The 18,973-nt window shown below is 38.4% G+C and overlaps 1 protein-coding gene across 2 annotated transcripts in view; it reads right to left on the bottom strand.

Moving 5' to 3' along the window:
* ATP10B (ATPase, class V, type 10B) overlaps positions 1 to 18,973 on the bottom strand; it is a 155,267-nt gene that overhangs the window by 33,382 nt on the left and 102,912 nt on the right. Inside the window, exons 1-4 of one of the 2 annotated variants that reach the window (XM_014947937.1) lie at positions 17,657 to 18,437; positions 7,915 to 8,119; positions 4,310 to 4,395; positions 1,553 to 1,659 (exon numbers count right to left, since the gene is read on the bottom strand). In XM_014947937.1, the coding sequence (XP_014803423.1) occupies positions 1,553 to 1,659; positions 4,310 to 4,395; positions 7,915 to 8,119; positions 17,657 to 18,159 (901 nt within the window). In that variant the 5' untranslated portion in view covers positions 18,160 to 18,437. Of the gene's footprint in view, positions 1 to 1,552; positions 1,660 to 4,309; positions 4,396 to 7,914; positions 8,120 to 17,656; positions 18,438 to 18,973 lie in introns of those variants that run through there. The other variant, XM_014947938.1, reaches the window with a different exon arrangement.

Here is an 18,973-nt window from a genome sequence, read left to right as displayed (position 1 = left end):
AAAGGTCACAGACCATGATTAAAAGCCAGAGTATAATCAATGTCAGAGAACCCTAGAAATGAAGCTGGTACTGGCATAAGAAAGCCTAATTTTAGAAGAAAAAGGATAAACTTTTATACTGACATTAACAATAAGATGTCAGTTAGAAACTGAATTGAAGACTTACTCAGATCAAAGATACCATATCTTGAAAATTACTTTAAAACTCCAACCTTTCCTACTAGCAGCTTAAGCAACATTAACAGAAATCCACATTAGGATCTGTGCTGGTGGTCAAAGGAACATATTGGGAAACTACTAAAGAGAAGAAAAACAGCCATCCTAACAAGAGACAGGAGGACAAGTTATTCCAATTCTATAGGGACTGATTCCTACAGAGATTTTTATATAGTAGTTACTTCCAAAAAAAAAGAGTGATGGGTTTAGGCTCTGGTTCTCCTACTTTGTCTAGTAGGCACCACCTTTACATGTGGTGTTCAGGGAGATGGGCAACGAAAGACCCACAAAGTGAAGGCTACTTTAGAAACATTAGTCATTTAAAGTCCATTTCTGCAGCAGTGAAATAAAACAGCCAGTTGGCAGGTAAAATAATCTGGATGGTGGAGATTAATCTAAGCTAAATGACTCTTACAAAGATGGTAACTTCTATTTTCTCTTAGGTGGTTCATTCTTGAATTCCCTGATGCTGATTAGACATAAAACAGGTGACATGACTCTACTGGAAAGATAAAAATAACCAACAATGGGATTAACTGTTGTATTTAAATTGACTTTTATTTAATCTAAAAATAAAGAGGGTAGCTGATACTCTGTTTCTGGAGCAGAAGAGGGCACAGCTGGCAAAGCCAATGTTAAATCATGCTTACTGAATAAAAGCAGTGGCAACACTCCAAAGGTAAAAGATGCTGAGAAAAAGATGACCTGACCCACTGCTGAACCTGGCACCGCTGCATTTGATCTGGGCACTGACACTGTCTTGCTTGGTTCATGTCTCTACTGCATGAAATTCATGGTTGCATGGACACATTATGTCTGTCAGCACAAACCTGTCCTGCTGCTGCCTCTTCTGTCACCTCCAGCTGCTGTTCTCACTGCCTCCTGTGTGCTGGCACTGGCACAGCTTGGCTTTGGGATGATTTTTTTTTTTTTCTGGGTAGATCTTCAGCTCCATCAGTTTCTGCCCTGAGGAGCCAGTGAGACCTCCCTTAGGGCACCCATGTAGATTTTATGCCAGATGGAATTAGTATTATAATCAGAGCTGGAGAGCTGAGAGTCAAAATTCACCTTACCAATCTTTTACTTATCTGGATATTTTTGTAACATAGCAAAGATATTTGACACACACAAGGATACTGTTGCTTGCCAGAGAACTGATGCTGGACTCGGCTTTGGAGGTGGATGAGTAATACCTGCAAAAAGTTCTGTCATTTTCCCATGCACTACCAGTTCTTAAAACAAAATGTCAAGTTGTGGTGCAACATTAGACTACACATATTTACTTAAGGATATTTACAGGGAAATTCTGTTTAGCTAGATAGACAGTACATCTTACCTGCATATATAACAATTCCTATTGCAGCCTCAGTATTCCTGATTGTACATCCACGAAGCAAGAGGCTTTCAATGTTAAAACCAATCCGTTCATGATTTGGCTGCTCCCTAGAAGAAATAAAATAAAATAATGCCTTTTTCTGTTCTACTATAGTATTAAAATTTTTGTGTGCACATCTGTTTCAAGTTGAAATCAAGGAACTGTGAAGGCCCTGTTGTGTTTGTATTCACTCAGCTTTAGTAAAGACTCCAGTAAGAAGTTACAGAGAAGTCTCTCTTTGAAAGACCACTTGCATGGTGTGTGTACCATGATATCAATATGAAGCAAGTTTAGCTTTCACCTTATCTGTCAGATTCATTATATCATAAATGAAGCCAAGATACATTATGTGACTTTATTCACACGAAATTCTTTGAGAAAGCTGAGGAGGGTTTGGCTGCTGGTGGAGGTTCAAATGAATACATCTGGACCCTGCAAAAGCCTCTGTCTCTCTGTCAGCCACCAAAGAGCTTCTCATCTTTGTGAACCTCAGTTCACTTGAACAGTGTCTAGGGCTGAGGCTCTTTTCCTCACTCTCACACTGGATGGAAAACTTTTCATCCTGGCTGAAGCTGTCCTGTCACACACCAGACCCTTCCGCTAGCAGGAAAGTTTAACAGAAGCTTAATGGAAATAAGGTCAGTGCTGCATCAGGCAGGCAATTTGTTACTTGCCTCTGAAAATGAAAACGTGGAACTACTTTTGTTCGCAGTTTTTATTGTATACTCTAGTAGGCTCTTCCTGAGATCTTTACCAAAGCTGAGATTTTTTATTTCAGTTGCTCCATCTCGTTTGTTGTGTAAATATCAGCAGAATATTTATTTCTAGAATATGTATCCTTTTTCTGCGTTGTATTTTATATTTGGCATTGCATTTACCAGTAAACTGCAGCATCACACACATGGATGGCAAGGCTAGGTGCAATTCAGGGCTAAGTACAGTCCCGTGTCTGTGTGCAGACGCACAGCATTACCTGACATCAAACTAGACAAGTGAAAACGTTTAGGTACCCACAACCTACAGCTCGTAGAATTGTAAAAAATAATGCCAGAAACCCACTTTTCTGGGAATCTATATTCAGTCTTGGTGTACTCATTTAATAGAAACCTTCTTGCATCCCCTTGAGCAGAATTTGCTGCGGTCAGGCATGTCAGATGGATGACACTAAGTTCTTTCTTACCATTTTTAGCTGAGAGAGTACTGCTACTGTTTTATAGCAAGGCAACAGAGCCTCAATAATTTATTAAGCGTTCTTGGAGAAAAATGTAACCTGTTCCAAGTAATTTGTGTTTACAAAATAGCTCAAACAACAGCAGACAAAAGACAGAAACTCTACTAAGTGTTAGTAAATAATTTTCACTGCAAATTATTTCATCTAGCCCTGAAGCGATGAAAGGCAACTAATTCCATATTCCACCAAGCAGGTGAGATAATAGGCATTTCCAAAAGAGATTTCTGTGACAGACCTTAGAGTCCTGGGTCCTAATGGTGTGTATTTGTTTGTGTTTTCTTGTGACATATCACCTAGATTTCTATAATTTCAGTGCTCTAGTGCCATGTTGCAGCAGGCTAATTGGAAGGATTGCTTCAATTTAGATTATACCCAATGGTCCTCAAAGCCAGCAACCACAGTCAGCGAATCGATACAAACTTGACCTCTTTTTCCCCTTTAAGATACCACAGTAGAGGGGAAATGGCATTGCTATTAGAGGCATCATTCTTACAGGGAATAAATTCTCAAGACCAGATCAAGCACAGTCAGTGCTAATGGGCAAGAACCCCCTGGTTTACTCATGTCAGAGGATATGGCAGCTACTTCAGATACAACACTCACTGCATTCTTGCAGAGACATTAACTCCTAGTTTAGCTACTAGTAAACTTAACAAAGCCGGGGCCTGCATAGGGATGTTGGCATATTCACGTGGGGCACACATTGGGTCTGAGACAGCAGTTATTTCAGAAGGTTCTCTGGTGTGGTGTGGGAATCAGCATGGACCTGCTCTGAAGAGGGCCTTGGGAAACAGCTACCCTGTATAGGAGGGCAAGAGAATTTTAGGACATGACCCATCCCACACAAATTGGCCTTACAGCTAGGGACTGTGCTTTAATCTGCTGAATCTGCTAGTACAGATTTCCCTGTTATGCCTGTGCCATAATTATTTTATGAAGAAAGAACATAAGGAACAGAGGATGTGGCTTTTTCCTCACACACATAGGTTTACGCTAAAAAAAAAAAAAAAAAAAGCACTTTTCTACACAGTGGTTCAGTAGGATTTTTTCTTGCTTGCTTGCTTTTTCTAGCTGTAAGAAGAAAATCACATTTGTTTGTTAAGATCCTGGATACCTTTTCCTGGTGGCTGTAGGTATGACGAAACTAAAGCTATGCAGCTGAATATCTTTAAACAATAGGAGGGATTTAGATTTAAAATCCAGCCTAGCCTAACCCTCAGGTCAAATGTAAACAAGCTTATGTCTGAATTCTGAAAGGTGATGAAGCTTTGTGCCAACAGTTTATATGAAACAACTGCAAATTCAGTGTCAAGCCTTGGTCCTGCCTTGCCTCAAAGCACAGATTCCAGTCTACATCTTATATTGACTTCTGAATGCAGGAACAGGTAATAGAGACATCCATCAATTTCTGCAAAATACGCTCCTTCTATCCAAGAGAAATATTAAAGTTCAGATACAAAAAGCATTTATGGATACCAAATACTTACATGTATCCTTTGAATTTATTGAGATCATTGTTAGGCATTTCACAGATGATGGTGTTTTGGAAAAATTCGGGTTCAAACAATGTATTCTGCAAGAGGAAACATACCAAGAGTAAGTGCCAAGTCCAATGAGTACTCAAAATGCTAAACACTAAAAGCAGTTAAATATAGGCCACCAGGATAGTTGGGGTCTGGACCATTTGCCCTGCAAGATGCAGCAGAGGGAGTTTAGTTTGTTCAACCGAAGCAAAGATCTGGAGGGGCTGAGTAAAGATCTGAGATTTTCCTCTCTTGGATTAACAACTGGTTAAATTAAATGAAGAAAATGCTGTGTATTGGACAAGATATCACAGATGCCAACTAGTGAAAACATCTGTCTTTATGTAAAGTGAATATAACAAATAGTTCAAATTATTTATGAAACAAAACTAGCCTTCAACCAAAAGCAAGCTCATATGAAAATAATTTCAGGATTTATCAGGACTTTGGAATATCTCTAAGAGTTACATTACTGGCCAGGATGGTGTAATCAAAAAATAAGATCCCAAACATGTGAATAAATATATCACATTCAAATAAGATTAAAAGCAAGACTAATAGCAAAAAAACCCCCAACAAACCCCAAAAAGAACAAATAAACAAAACAGTAGAGTAAGTCCAAACTGCTGGGAGAGACAAAACAAGACAGAGCTTTTCAGGCTAAGTGCTCACTCAAAAAGAGCTTAGAGCCAAACGAAGACACAGTATTTTGCTTGATTTGCCCTGTGTTTGAGGAAACAGGCTTGGGTTTTGAACCGCATGAAGCAGTCTGGAAAGCAGACATCATGGGAGGTACTTGACTGCCACAAGTGGTGGATTTATCTTAACTGAAAAAATACACAAGACACTGACTTTAGATTAAGGAAATGTAATAAAAATGGGATGTGAGAAATGTGAAAGAGAATCATTATTGTTGTACCAAAAAATCTTTAAAAGAACCAAAACTTTCTTTAATCCAAACTTGTACCATTAGGAAAGCTGGAAATCAAGTCTGCTGCTGGGCCTTCCTGACTTGTCTACAAGAAGAGAGACTTCCAGAGATTAGACTCCAGAAACTGCAAATCTGGAGAAAACTGCGAATCTTTCATTGGAAATCACAAAAACTTTGCCAGACTACAAGAAGAATTCCTTACACTGCCTGTCTTCAAGTCTCAATGTTTTCTTCACTGTGCTTTAATTCTTCCATTATTTTCTCTTGTTCTTTTTTTTTTCCTGAGCAACACATAAATTCTTTCTAACTACATTCTTTTTTTCTTTTTTTTTTTTTAAATACATATATAATATCTAAGTACAAGCAAGTGGAGCATCTGCTTTACAAAAAATGAAGTTGGAGAAAATATAAAAGCTTGATGACTATAATGGCATTTGTATACTTTCTGGTCCATGTAGCTGGGTATTACTAGAATCTCTTTTAAGAGATATTATTCACCTCCACTGAATCTTGTTCAAGTCAGTAAACTCAACATGAAAATTGGTACATATTTGGTTGTGTTAGACATATTTGTACAACAGGAGATCAGGAAGATGCAAAAGTCACTTGGAGGACTCATTACTAATGAAGAAACGTAATAGGTTTCTAGCTAGAAAGAGGTAGAGAAAGATGATTCTTCTCTCAAATTTTTTTTCTTTTGATGACAAGGAATTTACTTTTGAAAATTCAAGTTAGAAAATGACATTTATACATATTTCCTCCCTTCTCAGAGTAACACTTTATAGACACAATTAGATCTGAGTTAAGTTTTATGCTGCACATAAATCACAGATCTAAACATAGTTCAAAGAACAAGGAAGAAGTGAGCCCACTAAAACCTGTACGTATGATATTTAGCACACTGGTTTTTTAGCCAACAGACTGTTGGCACTAGCACATTAAAACAGGTGAATATAGTTGACTATTTAAGCTCTGGCCTTCCTGAGCACGGGCTTTTACCACAGTCAGAACTGCATTCCACTCTGCCAATGTAACAAGACTTCGTAAGTATAAAGCCTTCTGGGCATACAGTTTATCTAAATAACAACTCAAAGTCTAAAGAAAATAATCACTAATAGGAAGTCTGAAGCATAATTCAGCATGTGGGGATTTTGAAGACTTCCTCATACTATAAACGAGGCAAAAATTTGCATTTTTTATGACAGTAAGGCACTCTGCTTCCCTCTAAAAGCAAAAATACAAAACCTAACGTTAAACTATGAATACGTGACACAAAAGCAGCATGTTTATTTTTTGTATTTAAGTAGCCAGTTTATTGGGTTTTTTGCTAAATCTCTACATATTAATTTTTTTCAGTGTTTCTGAGGAAAAAACCTCTCCCAAGTCATCATCGGAAAACACCGGAAGCAGTATTACTGCTTTATGCTATGTCATCCACAACCTGAGAAAGCCCTTAATTGACCTGCAAAGTTATTTCTGTTTGAACAAAGAGCAAGTCACCGGAGTACAGCACCTGACCACAAATGGCCTTGGAAACGGTGTTCTTTTATTTAATAGATCTGGTTGCACACTGGCAGCTGTGTTCCACTCAAGAATAACCCCAAAAGATCTTCCTAATGGCTAAATAAAAGGATACAATTCCTAGAATTACTTGCCAGGCTTTTTGACTTCCTGTCTGCTAGAAAGATTCCAATGGAATAAAATATTCCTCTTCACACACTACAATTTCTTAAACTTGTTCTGTGTTATGTGAAAAATGCCACTGCTCTGTTTGAAAAGATGCTTAAAAATGTAACAATTAAAATTCTTCCTAAACCATAATTTCATGTTTACTTCAGGCTTATCAAACACAAGTCAAAAGACTATACCAGTGAAGTGTTTTTTAAAAGGAAACGATACAGCCTAAGGGGAAAAAATGGTGAGTTTAAGCATCCAAATTGAATCTCTACTAACAATCATACTGATGTTAAAGATAATATTTTTATTTAACTTTTCACATTTAAATTTACCTTTGAGTACCTATTAAAATGCTTATTATAGTCCTATAAAAGATCCCATTATTTCATTACAACTTAGTGTGCCTTAGAGCAGTTCCTAGTTGAACTGCCACACATGCACCTGCCCAGCAAATGAGCAATGGTACCTCAGCTCCAATAGAGAAGCAAAACCCATCAGGAAGCCCAGGGCCACTTTGGAAGGGGAGCCATGAGCTGTTCTTCCAATTTCCAGGCAGAAATAATTCACTCGGTAGCAGTGGCTTTCCTGTGGGGTGTTGTTACTGTGGGTTGTTGTTACAGCCAGTGGCACACAGCTGGCCAATACACAGGAAAGATTTGCTGCTGTCCCGAATGGTGGTACGTCGTGTTGCTGCTTCAGCATCTGTTGATGCAGTTTGATCAAACAACTGCTGTCTGAGCTAACCTTCCTTTTTATGCAGCCATCCCTGCGCCAGAATAACAAAAATATTTTGGGACAAACTGCTGCTTTCTATATAGGGCGTTAGCTCTGGCAGCAACATGCTTTCATAGCTCTAACGGAGCAACAAGCCCACCAGAACTGGTGCACATGGCTGGAGCTGCTGTGCTGATGGGCCCGGACCAACCCTATGCTGCACAGGCTGCATTTTTAACAGACTCACCTGGCTGGAGAACCCCATCACCACTTGTCGTTGTTTAAGGTTGGTCTCCCCATCAAGGTTGGCAGTTTCCAAGTGGCAGATCCCATTCTGATCAGAGGAGTACAGCAGCAGGATATCGGCTGGGATGGTCTCGTTGCACTGCAGCTGCACAAAATCCCCCACTCGGACATCTTTCCAGCATTTCTCAACATAAGCATGTTCTTCCCTGTGACGTTAAAAATATGTCATGGTGAACAGTGACATTAGGAAGGCAGGTCTCCTGGTCAGTGGGACTTCAAAAAAATAAAAGAGGATGGCACACTGCTGTAATTTTTTTTTGAAAGACACAGCACAGCAGCGACAAATTAATGATTTAGACACTTCCATAGTGTCACTTCCCTATATATCACATTCAAATAAAATCTTTGCATCAAATAAAAAAAAAAAAATACAACAAAAATTCTCTTTTATTCTAGTATTAGCCTAGACCAGCCATTACCTTTTCAACAATAAATCCTTTACCTACTCTTAATCATCTAAGCAAACTGAATAAAGCAAAACAATAGCTTTAAAATTAGTTAATGGGAAAACTGCACAGGCAACAATGGCCCAGGTCCTCTAACTCTTTGAGAAGAAATTATTTTTTCAATATGAAGAATTGAATCATCTAATGTCTTGTTCTGTAAGAGAAAAAATGCTCACAATACTTTAGCAGACAGAAAAAGGCTTTTTGTTATGACTCAGAGTCTCATTTTTTGCCTAAGTTTTTAATCATCCTCATCTACTGCCTGAAGAATACGGTCTTTCAATTAAGTGTTTGAGAAGGGGAGCAGTGATGCAGTAGATGAACTGTTTTGCTACAGTTCAAAGCACACATCCAAGCACAGCTTCGGAGTCAGGCCAAAGGCTACTCCCCACTAACCTGCCTCCCTGGCCGCCTGGAAAGGAGAGCCAGCCACGGTGCTCCCAGGCAAAGCCATGCACTTGGCTGCTACCCTTATCTGTAAAGCAACATGAAATAACAGGATCCTGCAAAGGTTAGGCACACACTTAAGTCCCTGTGCATTTCCCAGTGGTACCCACTTTCTATTAAAAAATGAGAACATGCAAATCCTAACTATTTCATTCCCTTTAATGCTAGATGAGAGGTGCTTACTAAATAATAGCATCATAGCAATAATTTTTCCTTCTTACATTATTTTTTCCTTCCTGAATTTGTCTTCTTTTGCCTGACTCACCTGCATGTCCTTTTTTCTTTTGCTCAACAACAGACATAAAAGACCACACCAAAGAACAGAGGTTTGCTGTAAATTAATTCTATATTGCTGTGCATTTAAAATGCTGTGCTTTCCAGATAATTTCTATTTGAAAATTATTTAAGCTGATGCAAGTTGAGTATTTATTGCTTTACAAAGCAGATACTAATGTTAATATAGCAAAACAACTATGTAACTATTAATCTTTCCCACGTCAAATGCTTTCCGGGTAGAACTTCTTGATTTGTTTGTTTAAAATATAAAAATGAGAGTACAGAAGCGGTTTAGAGCAAGCAGATGGCTTATCTTGCTATCCTAGACATTTGGATGCTGTGTATAGTTTGTACATAATGTTTGCTGTGACTTCTGCGGGGCAATTCTACCTCTCTGTACGTCAGTTCTTGCACAATTATGAAGTTTATGGAACACACATCTGATTTTTTCTGCTCACAAAATACTATAGAAGGGCCTTGCCCAGCTGGCTGCTTTCCACATCAGCCTTAATAAACCAGGTTAGGAAAAATAATCCACAGAAATCATAGATTTGTAATATTTTCTCAATAATTCCTTGTGAAACATACATTACACATGAAGCTTCAGGTTCTGCCCAATCAATAATTACAGAGCAGACAGTGAGTCAGAAAGGCCAAATGATCTCTCTGATCAGAGGAAAAGCCTTATTTTGCACAGGGACTAGAGTTCGGGAATTGTGAGAATCCCAAACCTGTGTTCAGGTGAACAGATGGTTTCTCTCTCCTGACGAGCACTGAATTTGGTAAAGAAACGCATTTTCTTTTCCTGAAAGAACTATTCAGCTGGAGCTGTAAGATTAACAATTTTCTACAGTACAAAGGTTTTCTACAACTCTGTAGAGAATTACCAATGGATGAAAGGAAGAAAAGCACTTCAGAAAGAAGCTGGTGCACCCCACAGCAGCTCTGGCCCAGTTGCCTAGCAAGATTTTTCAAATGAAGCAGTTTCCTTTCAGCAATTTCTGTAACTGGGAACACTGCCCATTTTCTGTTCAGTGATTAAAGTTCATAGCACAAGCTCCGGTTGCTAAATAAACAGAGGAGCTTCATAAATCTAAGATGGTCTGACGAGAAACATACAGAAGGGCAAACGCATTTATCCGATAAAATAAACAAGATGTGGTAATTTTTAATAGGTGGAAAGCTGGAAATCTGATTCTTATAGCGTGTGGCATCAGGGCTGTGGCACATCAAAGACACGATCTAACATAAAAGTTTCTCAGTACCCTCTGTCCTTTACTAGACAATTTATCAACAGCACACTTAAAAACTGTTCCCTTGCTGTCCTGGGATAATGAGTAGCATGATAATGCCCATCAGAGGATAGCGCAGACAAAAAGCAGCAGTTAGCCTTGAACAGTCAAAGTGAAGTCTGCCGGAATTTGTTATTGGACTCAACCTATCTGACAAGAAGGCCTGAACTAAATAGACTTTATGAAGTCATTTCTGGGAAGAAAGGATCATAAAAAAATTTTGCTGTGGTTGAAGACTGAGGGGGAACATGAATAAATTATTGACTTTGTGTCAACAATTTCATTTCATATACTTGGATTCAATAAAGATAAATCTCAAACAAAAACTGGGTCAAAATGGATGGTGAATGGGAGCAAATAAAAATTATTGTTCTGCTCCACAGAGGAAATTAAATAAAGGTAATTTTTCATGTGCAACTCCACAGCATGCTGACGAGTCCGAGATTGTCTTAGAGAAAGATCTTCAGAAACCTTTATCACCTAGAAGTATTGTAGCAACCAATTAGTTCAGAGAGTCTTAGTGCCTTGAATTACAAGTTCCATCTCGGGATCCTTTGCAGCTTGAAGACATCCTTTGCTCTACCTTTCACCCCCTAAATTGCCACTGGGTTATAACATTTGTAAAAAAATACTATCAGTGTCATAAATAGACAAAACCAAATGTTTGTACTTTATCATATGTAAAGGTTATATTTGAAGATGCCCCCCTTCAAGCAGAGCCTACTTTATAAAAAATGCTCACTTTCTTAGATTCTCAATTCTATACAGAAACAAGTACAATCAAGCAGCTACTCATCCTTTACAGGCTATTTTTTGCAAATAGAAATCCCCCACATTTCTGTGCTATCAAAGATTGCACCAGCTTTTGTAAGGAAAAACCTCACCAAATGTTTTTAAAAACCACTTTATGGCCATGATGTCACGTTTATGACTTACCACCATAAACTTTGAAAAACTGACAACAAGGAGCAGATTTAGGACTTGAGGGAGGCGCTAGACTGGAAAGGAACTGATTCTGAAACTGGTCCATAGGTCAGAGTACAGCTGATAGTATTCCTGAACTAGAGATGATGTCTGAGCACAAGAAGGCGTTGTGTTGTCTGTGCCAATTCATCACTGGTTTCTGCCACGTTACCATTACAGTAGCTGGGAAGGTTGTTTTTGTGATGTGGACGTCAGCCCAGCAGCACCAATGAATGATGTCATTTTGCAGCGGCCGGTCCTATAACAAGCCCTCATTAGCAAGTAGCTACAGCCTTTCCCCATAGCCCCAAACTCCCTCTCAGGATTTGAATACTACATTAAGACAGCAATGAGCATCTTTTAAAGATAAAGGGAGTGAACAATTTCTGAAATGTAATACCATACATCTTTAATTATACCAATTATGCCAAATTCCTTAATGCTAGCTACAGATCCTATCTTTTTATGTGCGAAAACTGTCTATAGCATCCTAACAAGGAAGTTTTTCTCTCAATGATAAAAGAAGCCTATATTTAACTTCTGTAATCAATTCAAGCTTATGTGGACTTTAAGTTAAGTACCAGAACTTTATAAATATATTATATGATTATTGTACTTAGGAAAATCTAATTATCTTTTTAAAAGACAAATATTTGTCTCTCTTGAACAAAATGCTATTGCTACGACTCTGCCTGGCACCAGCTGGAGTGAACAGGTAACTCTACGGTCACTTCCTTAATGACTGCTAATCATCAGCATTAGTTTCTAAGGTCTCCCATTAATTTACCAGATTTCTGGGAGCCACAGCCTAGATCAGCTTTTTTGCTACAGTCATCCCCTTACTCGACCATATAGCTCTTGAGGTCACATGGTAAAGACTTGCTTCTCTTCAGGTTTCAATGATGTTTTAAAAATTCAGACAGTTAGGATGAAACTTGATGCCATGAGGTCAGATTCTGCAGGTCTCTGAGCCAAAACCACAGGTTTTCATTTATCTGCCCTTTGTCTTTAGTCATTAGCTTCTGCTGCTCTCTGCTAAACCATTATTCCACCTTCTCTGTGAAGCCACTTTAAATGCCTTGGCAGGTAATAGATCTTGACAAAAGCTCTGATAAAGCAATACACAAACCAGTGGTAGCATTGGTAATGTATTTATGGATTTTTCTTCCACAAAGACCACGGATCCTCACTGTAGCAATACACTGACTGACAAGAACTGCCAGCTTGCTGCTTTTTGACTTTCAAGTGCTGCTGCCTGGACCAGCTGAGTGTCAAAAACTTGACATTTTTCTTTTGCATTTAGTCAGTTCAGCATGTCATATATTTCTTCACCACAGAATCAGCATGCTCACCATAAGATGAATGCACGTTTTATTTTTTTTTCTTCACAATTTTGGTACTGCTGGTTTCAAGCAGTTGCACTGTGACATAACAAAGCTGAGTGTATTGTTGGTTCAGACCTTTTTCTCAGCTCACCGGAATTTTGAAGAGTGCCTCAGCTCACACAAACAGAAGGCACTGTTTGTGCCTTCAGTAAGACCCACTGTTAATTCAGGTATTCAGAGTTAAACTAGGTACAAAAATTCCATAGACATTAAGCAAGGGAGAGGCATTGGATCTTTCCTGACGGATACTGAGTTGCAATAATATTATAGCACGTAATAATCCTGTGGGAGGAATGCACCTTCAGCCATGCAAGAGCTGGAGATCTTCAGATCTTCAGCTTCCAGCTGATGAAATTCATGTGCTGTTCAGAGAAGGCACCACTGAATTGTAGAAGCCTTGATATTGCTATGCCCAAGAAAACTGATTGCAATTTTGCCTGAAGGAACGTGGTGGGACTTCAAGTGGGCCACAGGCTTTAGACTCTCTTTTTTTGTTGTTGTATAAAAATGAACCCACTAAAGCCTCCAGCAGCTCCTAGTCTTTAAAGTTATGCTTTGTTAGAAACAAAAATAATAAAGCAGAAGAAAAGACTCTTTAACAAGTGAAAACAGTACTACTGAACAAGACTTTAAATTAAGCCATTGGCAACAAAATTTTTGCTTACTGTGCCCTTGGCAGGATGGTATTTTCTTCCCATCCTGCTTTCTGCTCTGGAAACTTTCAGGTTCACCCTGGGTTGAATGAGCTGCATGTGATGTTTCCTCGGTCTAGAGAAAAACTTTTTTTTTTCAACTCTGAGATTTGACAGTAGGTCAATTCCTGTTTTCAAGCATGCTCCCTACCCTCCTCTGATATATTCCAGATGCCACAGACTTCTCTTGGTCATCACATCCCTGGCCAGTCCTGGTTGCTCTCCCAGACGTGGGGAGCATCCAGGGGAGGTACAATCTCTCCCCTCTTCAGAAGGCCTAGCTGATCAAAGCATATGAAGGAGGTTGAAACAGAAAGGTATCCTTCATTTCACCACCCAGCTTCTCTAATTTTAAGAAAATATAAAGTATTCTATATATACTATATAGCCTGTAGGCAAGCAGATCGCCATTGCTGTCGTGAAGATAAATTACAAGACTGAATCACAAAACTTCAATTGACTGAAATATTTTAATTCACTTTCAAACCAGTGAGCTTAGCTTAAGCTAGTTCCAGCTTTTCAGCTGTTGGCAGTTCTGACTTCGTGCAACACAGAGATGAGTTCTTTGGTTTTTCCTTATTTCCACTCCACTGCTCTAGGACTAATGCAGAAATCATTAAATGTTCTAAAACCTTATACTAAGCAGATAAAGAGTCACAGCTAAGGCCAGTTTGGATTTTTTGTATCACAGACATCAGTGGACCTACAGAGGAAGAGGAGACTGATGCTTGCAGGAACTACTTGAAAACCACAAGGCCTACAAGGATCACAGAGGAACTTTCTATTGAAAGAATAATCAGGCTGTCTCATTTAAGAAGCCTGTTGACTGACTTAGTTATCTGGCAGCTCCACAGGATGACACAAAGCATATAAACTAGGCTTCTCTGAGTCACTGTGTCAGATTTCTGAATGTAGGAGCTTAAAATGAAGCAATGTGAATAGCTTAAATAATGCTAATGTTTTTTTTGGCTGCTCCTCTCTGATGCACATGCATTCAGTCAAGTGTACTGCTGTGCCATCTTGAACTGTGCACAGTCATTGCATTTGTATCTGAATGTCTATTGAAATACCGAAAAAAAATTAGGTTAAATCTTTCTAAAGTGTGAAATTGATGTAAAAACTGGTCTGGATGCTATGGAGTATTTACAGACTGTTATGGCTTAATCCTACGGGTATATCAGATCCAGTCCATATATTAATTACATATCAAGTAGTTTCTTGAACATTATAGAACTTCAAGATAATCGCTCTTAGCAGCTGTTGGGTTGACATTCACTTACAGTTTTGTATATGACATCCAGTGCCAGCCCCTGTTAGTAAGCTAATGACAAATCGGAGAGAGGTCAGAAAAAGGTAATCACAGTAGGTTTGGAGGATCTGACTGACAAAAAAGATGAAAAGAGTGTTCTATATAGAGATCTTGATTAAAAGGTGTCTGGGCGTAGAAAAATGAACATGATAAAAATCACATGTATTTGAAGATTATAATTAAATGTTATGAATGAAGAATAACTAATTAGAGTTGCAAGAAACCAGGTGACTTGAGGAATTTAAAAGTAATTAAATAGGGATAATAAAGCATGTATCATAGAAAATGCTTTGCCAACTACACTTTGTAGTAATGGAAGTCCCTGTGCTTGGAAAATTTAAAAGCAGACGAAGTATATTTTAAAGAATACCAGAAGAAAGGAGGCAACTAAACGTAAGTCTACATCTACAATTGATTTTTTTGTTCTCTTCATTTGATGTTGTGGGATTCGTTCTAACAGCACAACAGTTTGTATACAATTATTATGATTCCAAAAGTTTTGTTCAGAAATTACAATCTCCACAATCAAACATTAGATCTAAGTTATTGCATCTCCCTGAGAGACTTTAATGCCTATTAATTGTCTCCTATTTCCTCAATTAAACATTCTTTAAATACGCTACTTCAGTGTCTTTTCCTTCGTTTGCCTAGCAGACTATTTTCCCATTCCAGCTGATCTCTGTGAAAAGAAAATTGGAAGAAATGTGTTTACAGGGCAGCCTATTTAAATTCAATTTCCTTCACTCTATGTTGAAATAAGGCAAGTTACTGCATTTCCCTCAGTCTTCAAGAAAGTTTTGGAGAACATTCAGCATTTGGAAAAGATTGTTCTGCCTTCATATATCTTTTGGAACAGGAACCAGAATTCTTATTATTGAAATCTGAAATAAAGGCAATCTACTATTCAAGATTAACTCTTAAAATCTATGTAATCTTTAACTTTAGGACAGAAGAGCAGTTGCTCTATTAAAAAGTATTTTTTGATGCCACATGATTAACAAAAGTTGCAGTGTCTTAAAAAAGACTTTCACCTGTGTTAAAAAATGACCTACAGCAGATGATTCATAAGGAAGAAAATTAGAAGACATCATGCTCTTCCATGACTTTGCAGCTAGCAAGAAGAACAAGAAGTATCAGCTTCCCAAAGCGCTATAGAAGCCTGATTAAAATTATTCATGACATAATAAGCTGTAGCTACTGATCTGATGGCAGTTGTAATTACCCACAATTTTTCCAGACAGGAGGAATACTATAGTCTGAAGCCCTCCTCATTTTCCTTTCCCTTACATCACCTTTTTGGGACATGAAATTTTGGTGAAAGACAAGATTCTAGACAAGATTTTTAATGAGATGTGACAACAAATTTTAAGACAGGCCCAAATCAAGTTTCTGCATAAGAAAGTACTCATGGTTATAACTTGAATCTGGATCTGTATGTATGTTGTAATTCAATGACAGATTTTTCTCTTATACAAAATAAGTTTTATTGTATTTCCCACTTGTCATATTCCCATGGTAAAAGACTTTCAGATATAAATTAACATGCTTGCTTTACGTAAAGAGGAAATAAATAAGATTCTTATGCAGATCCATTCATTAGTACCTACTGCACCACATGCTCTCTTTCATATGGGACTTAACAAGCGTTAACAAATAACCCATTGCCTCATGAATTAATGCAACATTGAAAAGATTAAAAAAATCCAATCAGATTGCAAACTCAAAGGTGGGTAGAAGAGATAATTTTGCCACCCTACCTAACGAGCTACAATTATCGACAGTCTTCATGGTGGAAAAGAGAAGAAATCTTATATGAGCAGTATTTAGAAAGTCTGCTTTTTGGTACAAGTTGGCAAGGAGAGCGGTACGATTTTGTTTCTGACAAGTAATTATCTATATGTGGTGATAAGTTTAGCCCCCAAACAAGCAAATCCATTGTTTTCCTGTTTAACCAGCAGGATATAGAAATAAAAATCTGACAAACACATGCAAGAAAAACAAACAGAAATGACAGCACTGTGTGATAAAAGCCAAAGTTCTGCAAGATCTTGCTTGTGAAAGCATACATTATATAAAGCACTGTTGATTAATCTGAGGGACAACAAGCAACATCCACAGAGATGGAAAGTTTTGGTCTTCTGACTCGCAGATGCGATATTTTAAGAGGGAGTAATAATTTTCTGCTTTGCTGACAACAGTTTTGATACAATAAAACATAATTTTCAAAATTCTGAAAGCCCTAAAAGCAGGAGGTCATGAAACATTTTGAAGAAGTGAGCACAGACACATGTACTTAATTCATTTAGAAATGGCTGAACAGAGGCATATATTATTATCTCCCATTTATAAACTGCATGTTTACAGTTTAATTTTACATACAAGCTGGTAAAAGAAATACAACGGAAAGCTAGTCTACAGCACAGGGTATAAAATTAAGCGTAGTTCAAAGGACTACATTTTTAAGATGTTTCTCAGCATCTATAAATGCAGATAGGTCCCATGACAGATCTTCTGTGCTACCTTATATTTACAGAATTTAGACCTCTTGAAAATTCCTTAGAAATCCAGGTACTCAGTAGCTATCTCAGCTTAGCACTCCACATTTAAGAGGCCAATGGCCACCTCAGTACCATGAAACTCAACCTTACCTTACCAGTCTGGAAATGAGGTTTAAACAAAAAAAAAGAAATTTCTTTCCCTGTATCAGAATAAAGGCCAGGTGTTACATAGTCACTATGACTTTTCCCTTTTTTCACTTAATCACTGTGAATTCCCAGCAGTTATTTATTATTTTTTTTAAAGCAAAAAGCCTCACCATTGATAAAAAATCTCAAGCCAACTGCTTTTTGTAATAAAAGCTCCATGAAACTTACCTGCTGTAAATGTAGCATCCCATATGATTGATTTCTTTGTCTAATTTATACCGCCGAAAGTCCTCCCAAGCATCTTTAATGGCTGTAACAGCCATTATAACACAAATTGGGATCACAGAAACTTCTGGTTGGAAAGCATTCACCACCGGCACAAAATTCAATAGTGCAATGACCACAAAATAAATATTGGCAAAGCGGTGAAACTGCTCATAGATATTTTTAGGGAGGAAACTAAAGATAGTATATTTTGTGGTCTTAATTTTATTGGAGTCATAGTGTCTGTTTGGATTTTCCTTCCACTTCTTACTTCCAAAGGGCAAATTGGAGATGATCACTCGTTTATTTTCATTTTTCTTCTTTCTTTTCTTTACTTTTGCTCTCTTTTCCAGGTCTTCATTTTGGATTTCAGTGTCTGGAGCACCACATCGGCAGCAAGTTTCCTTGAAAAAATGTTGCTTCCATATCATTCTGGAGAAGCAGCCTAGAACACTTTTCCTCGACATCTTGTTTTCCTCTCAGAAAGTAGCCTCAAGTTGAAAACCGACAAAGTTAGAAGAGTTCAATAATCCGGATAAACTCCCAAGTGGTAGAGAGAAGAGTCAACATGTCGGAAGCCCAGGGCTGCCTCTCCTTTGACTCCAGCCTCCACCTGCTGAGGGACAGGTATCATCCTGACTCAGCGGCACCGGGTCCTAGAGCCTGCTGGGGAGGCTGCACCTCACCTACGTACGGCAAAAGCATCCTGTTCTTCCTGTTAGCGTGCGCCTGGAGGCCCCGTGCAGAGCATTTACCTGGCATCAACCGTCTGCTCACACGGAGCGTCTGTTTTAACACAGAGCAGCGAGAAAGCCAAGAACCTACCCACAACTTTCACGGTTCACTCCATGAGTTTCAGAATCATTTTATAAGCCTGGGAGTTGCCAGGAAGTTCAAAGGTAATGGGCAGAGCTCTACGTCCCAGAAGTCAACAGAAATCTGCTATAAGCCTTAGTACGGATAGTATTTCCCTCTTCTACATCCTCTATCTACTATTTGTTTTCATGACCATAACATGGTTTATTAAACAAACAAACAACCCCCATTCCTCCAAACCAAGCAAACCTACAGTTTGGTAGTTGTGAGAATGATACATAGACACAGGCAATTGAAGGGCAGTTTACCTAGATTGCCCTTCAGCCTGATCCTTCTCCTCTGATACACCTTCTCCTTCTGACACCCAAAGTGTCCCTCTCTCACCCAGCAACCCCCTACATTCTCTCATTTCTTCTTTCCCATTGGTCCTTGTGCCTCTGGTTCATAAGTATGTAGCACAGATGA

Source organism: Calidris pugnax, unplaced genomic scaffold, assembly GCF_001431845.1.
Source record: "Calidris pugnax isolate Ruff unplaced genomic scaffold, ASM143184v1 scaffold27, whole genome shotgun sequence".
NCBI classification, from domain to species: domain Eukaryota; kingdom Metazoa; phylum Chordata; class Aves; order Charadriiformes; family Scolopacidae; genus Calidris; species Calidris pugnax.
The sequence above is the reverse complement of the archived record's forward strand: the minus strand, read 5'-3'. Positions and strand labels throughout refer to the sequence as shown.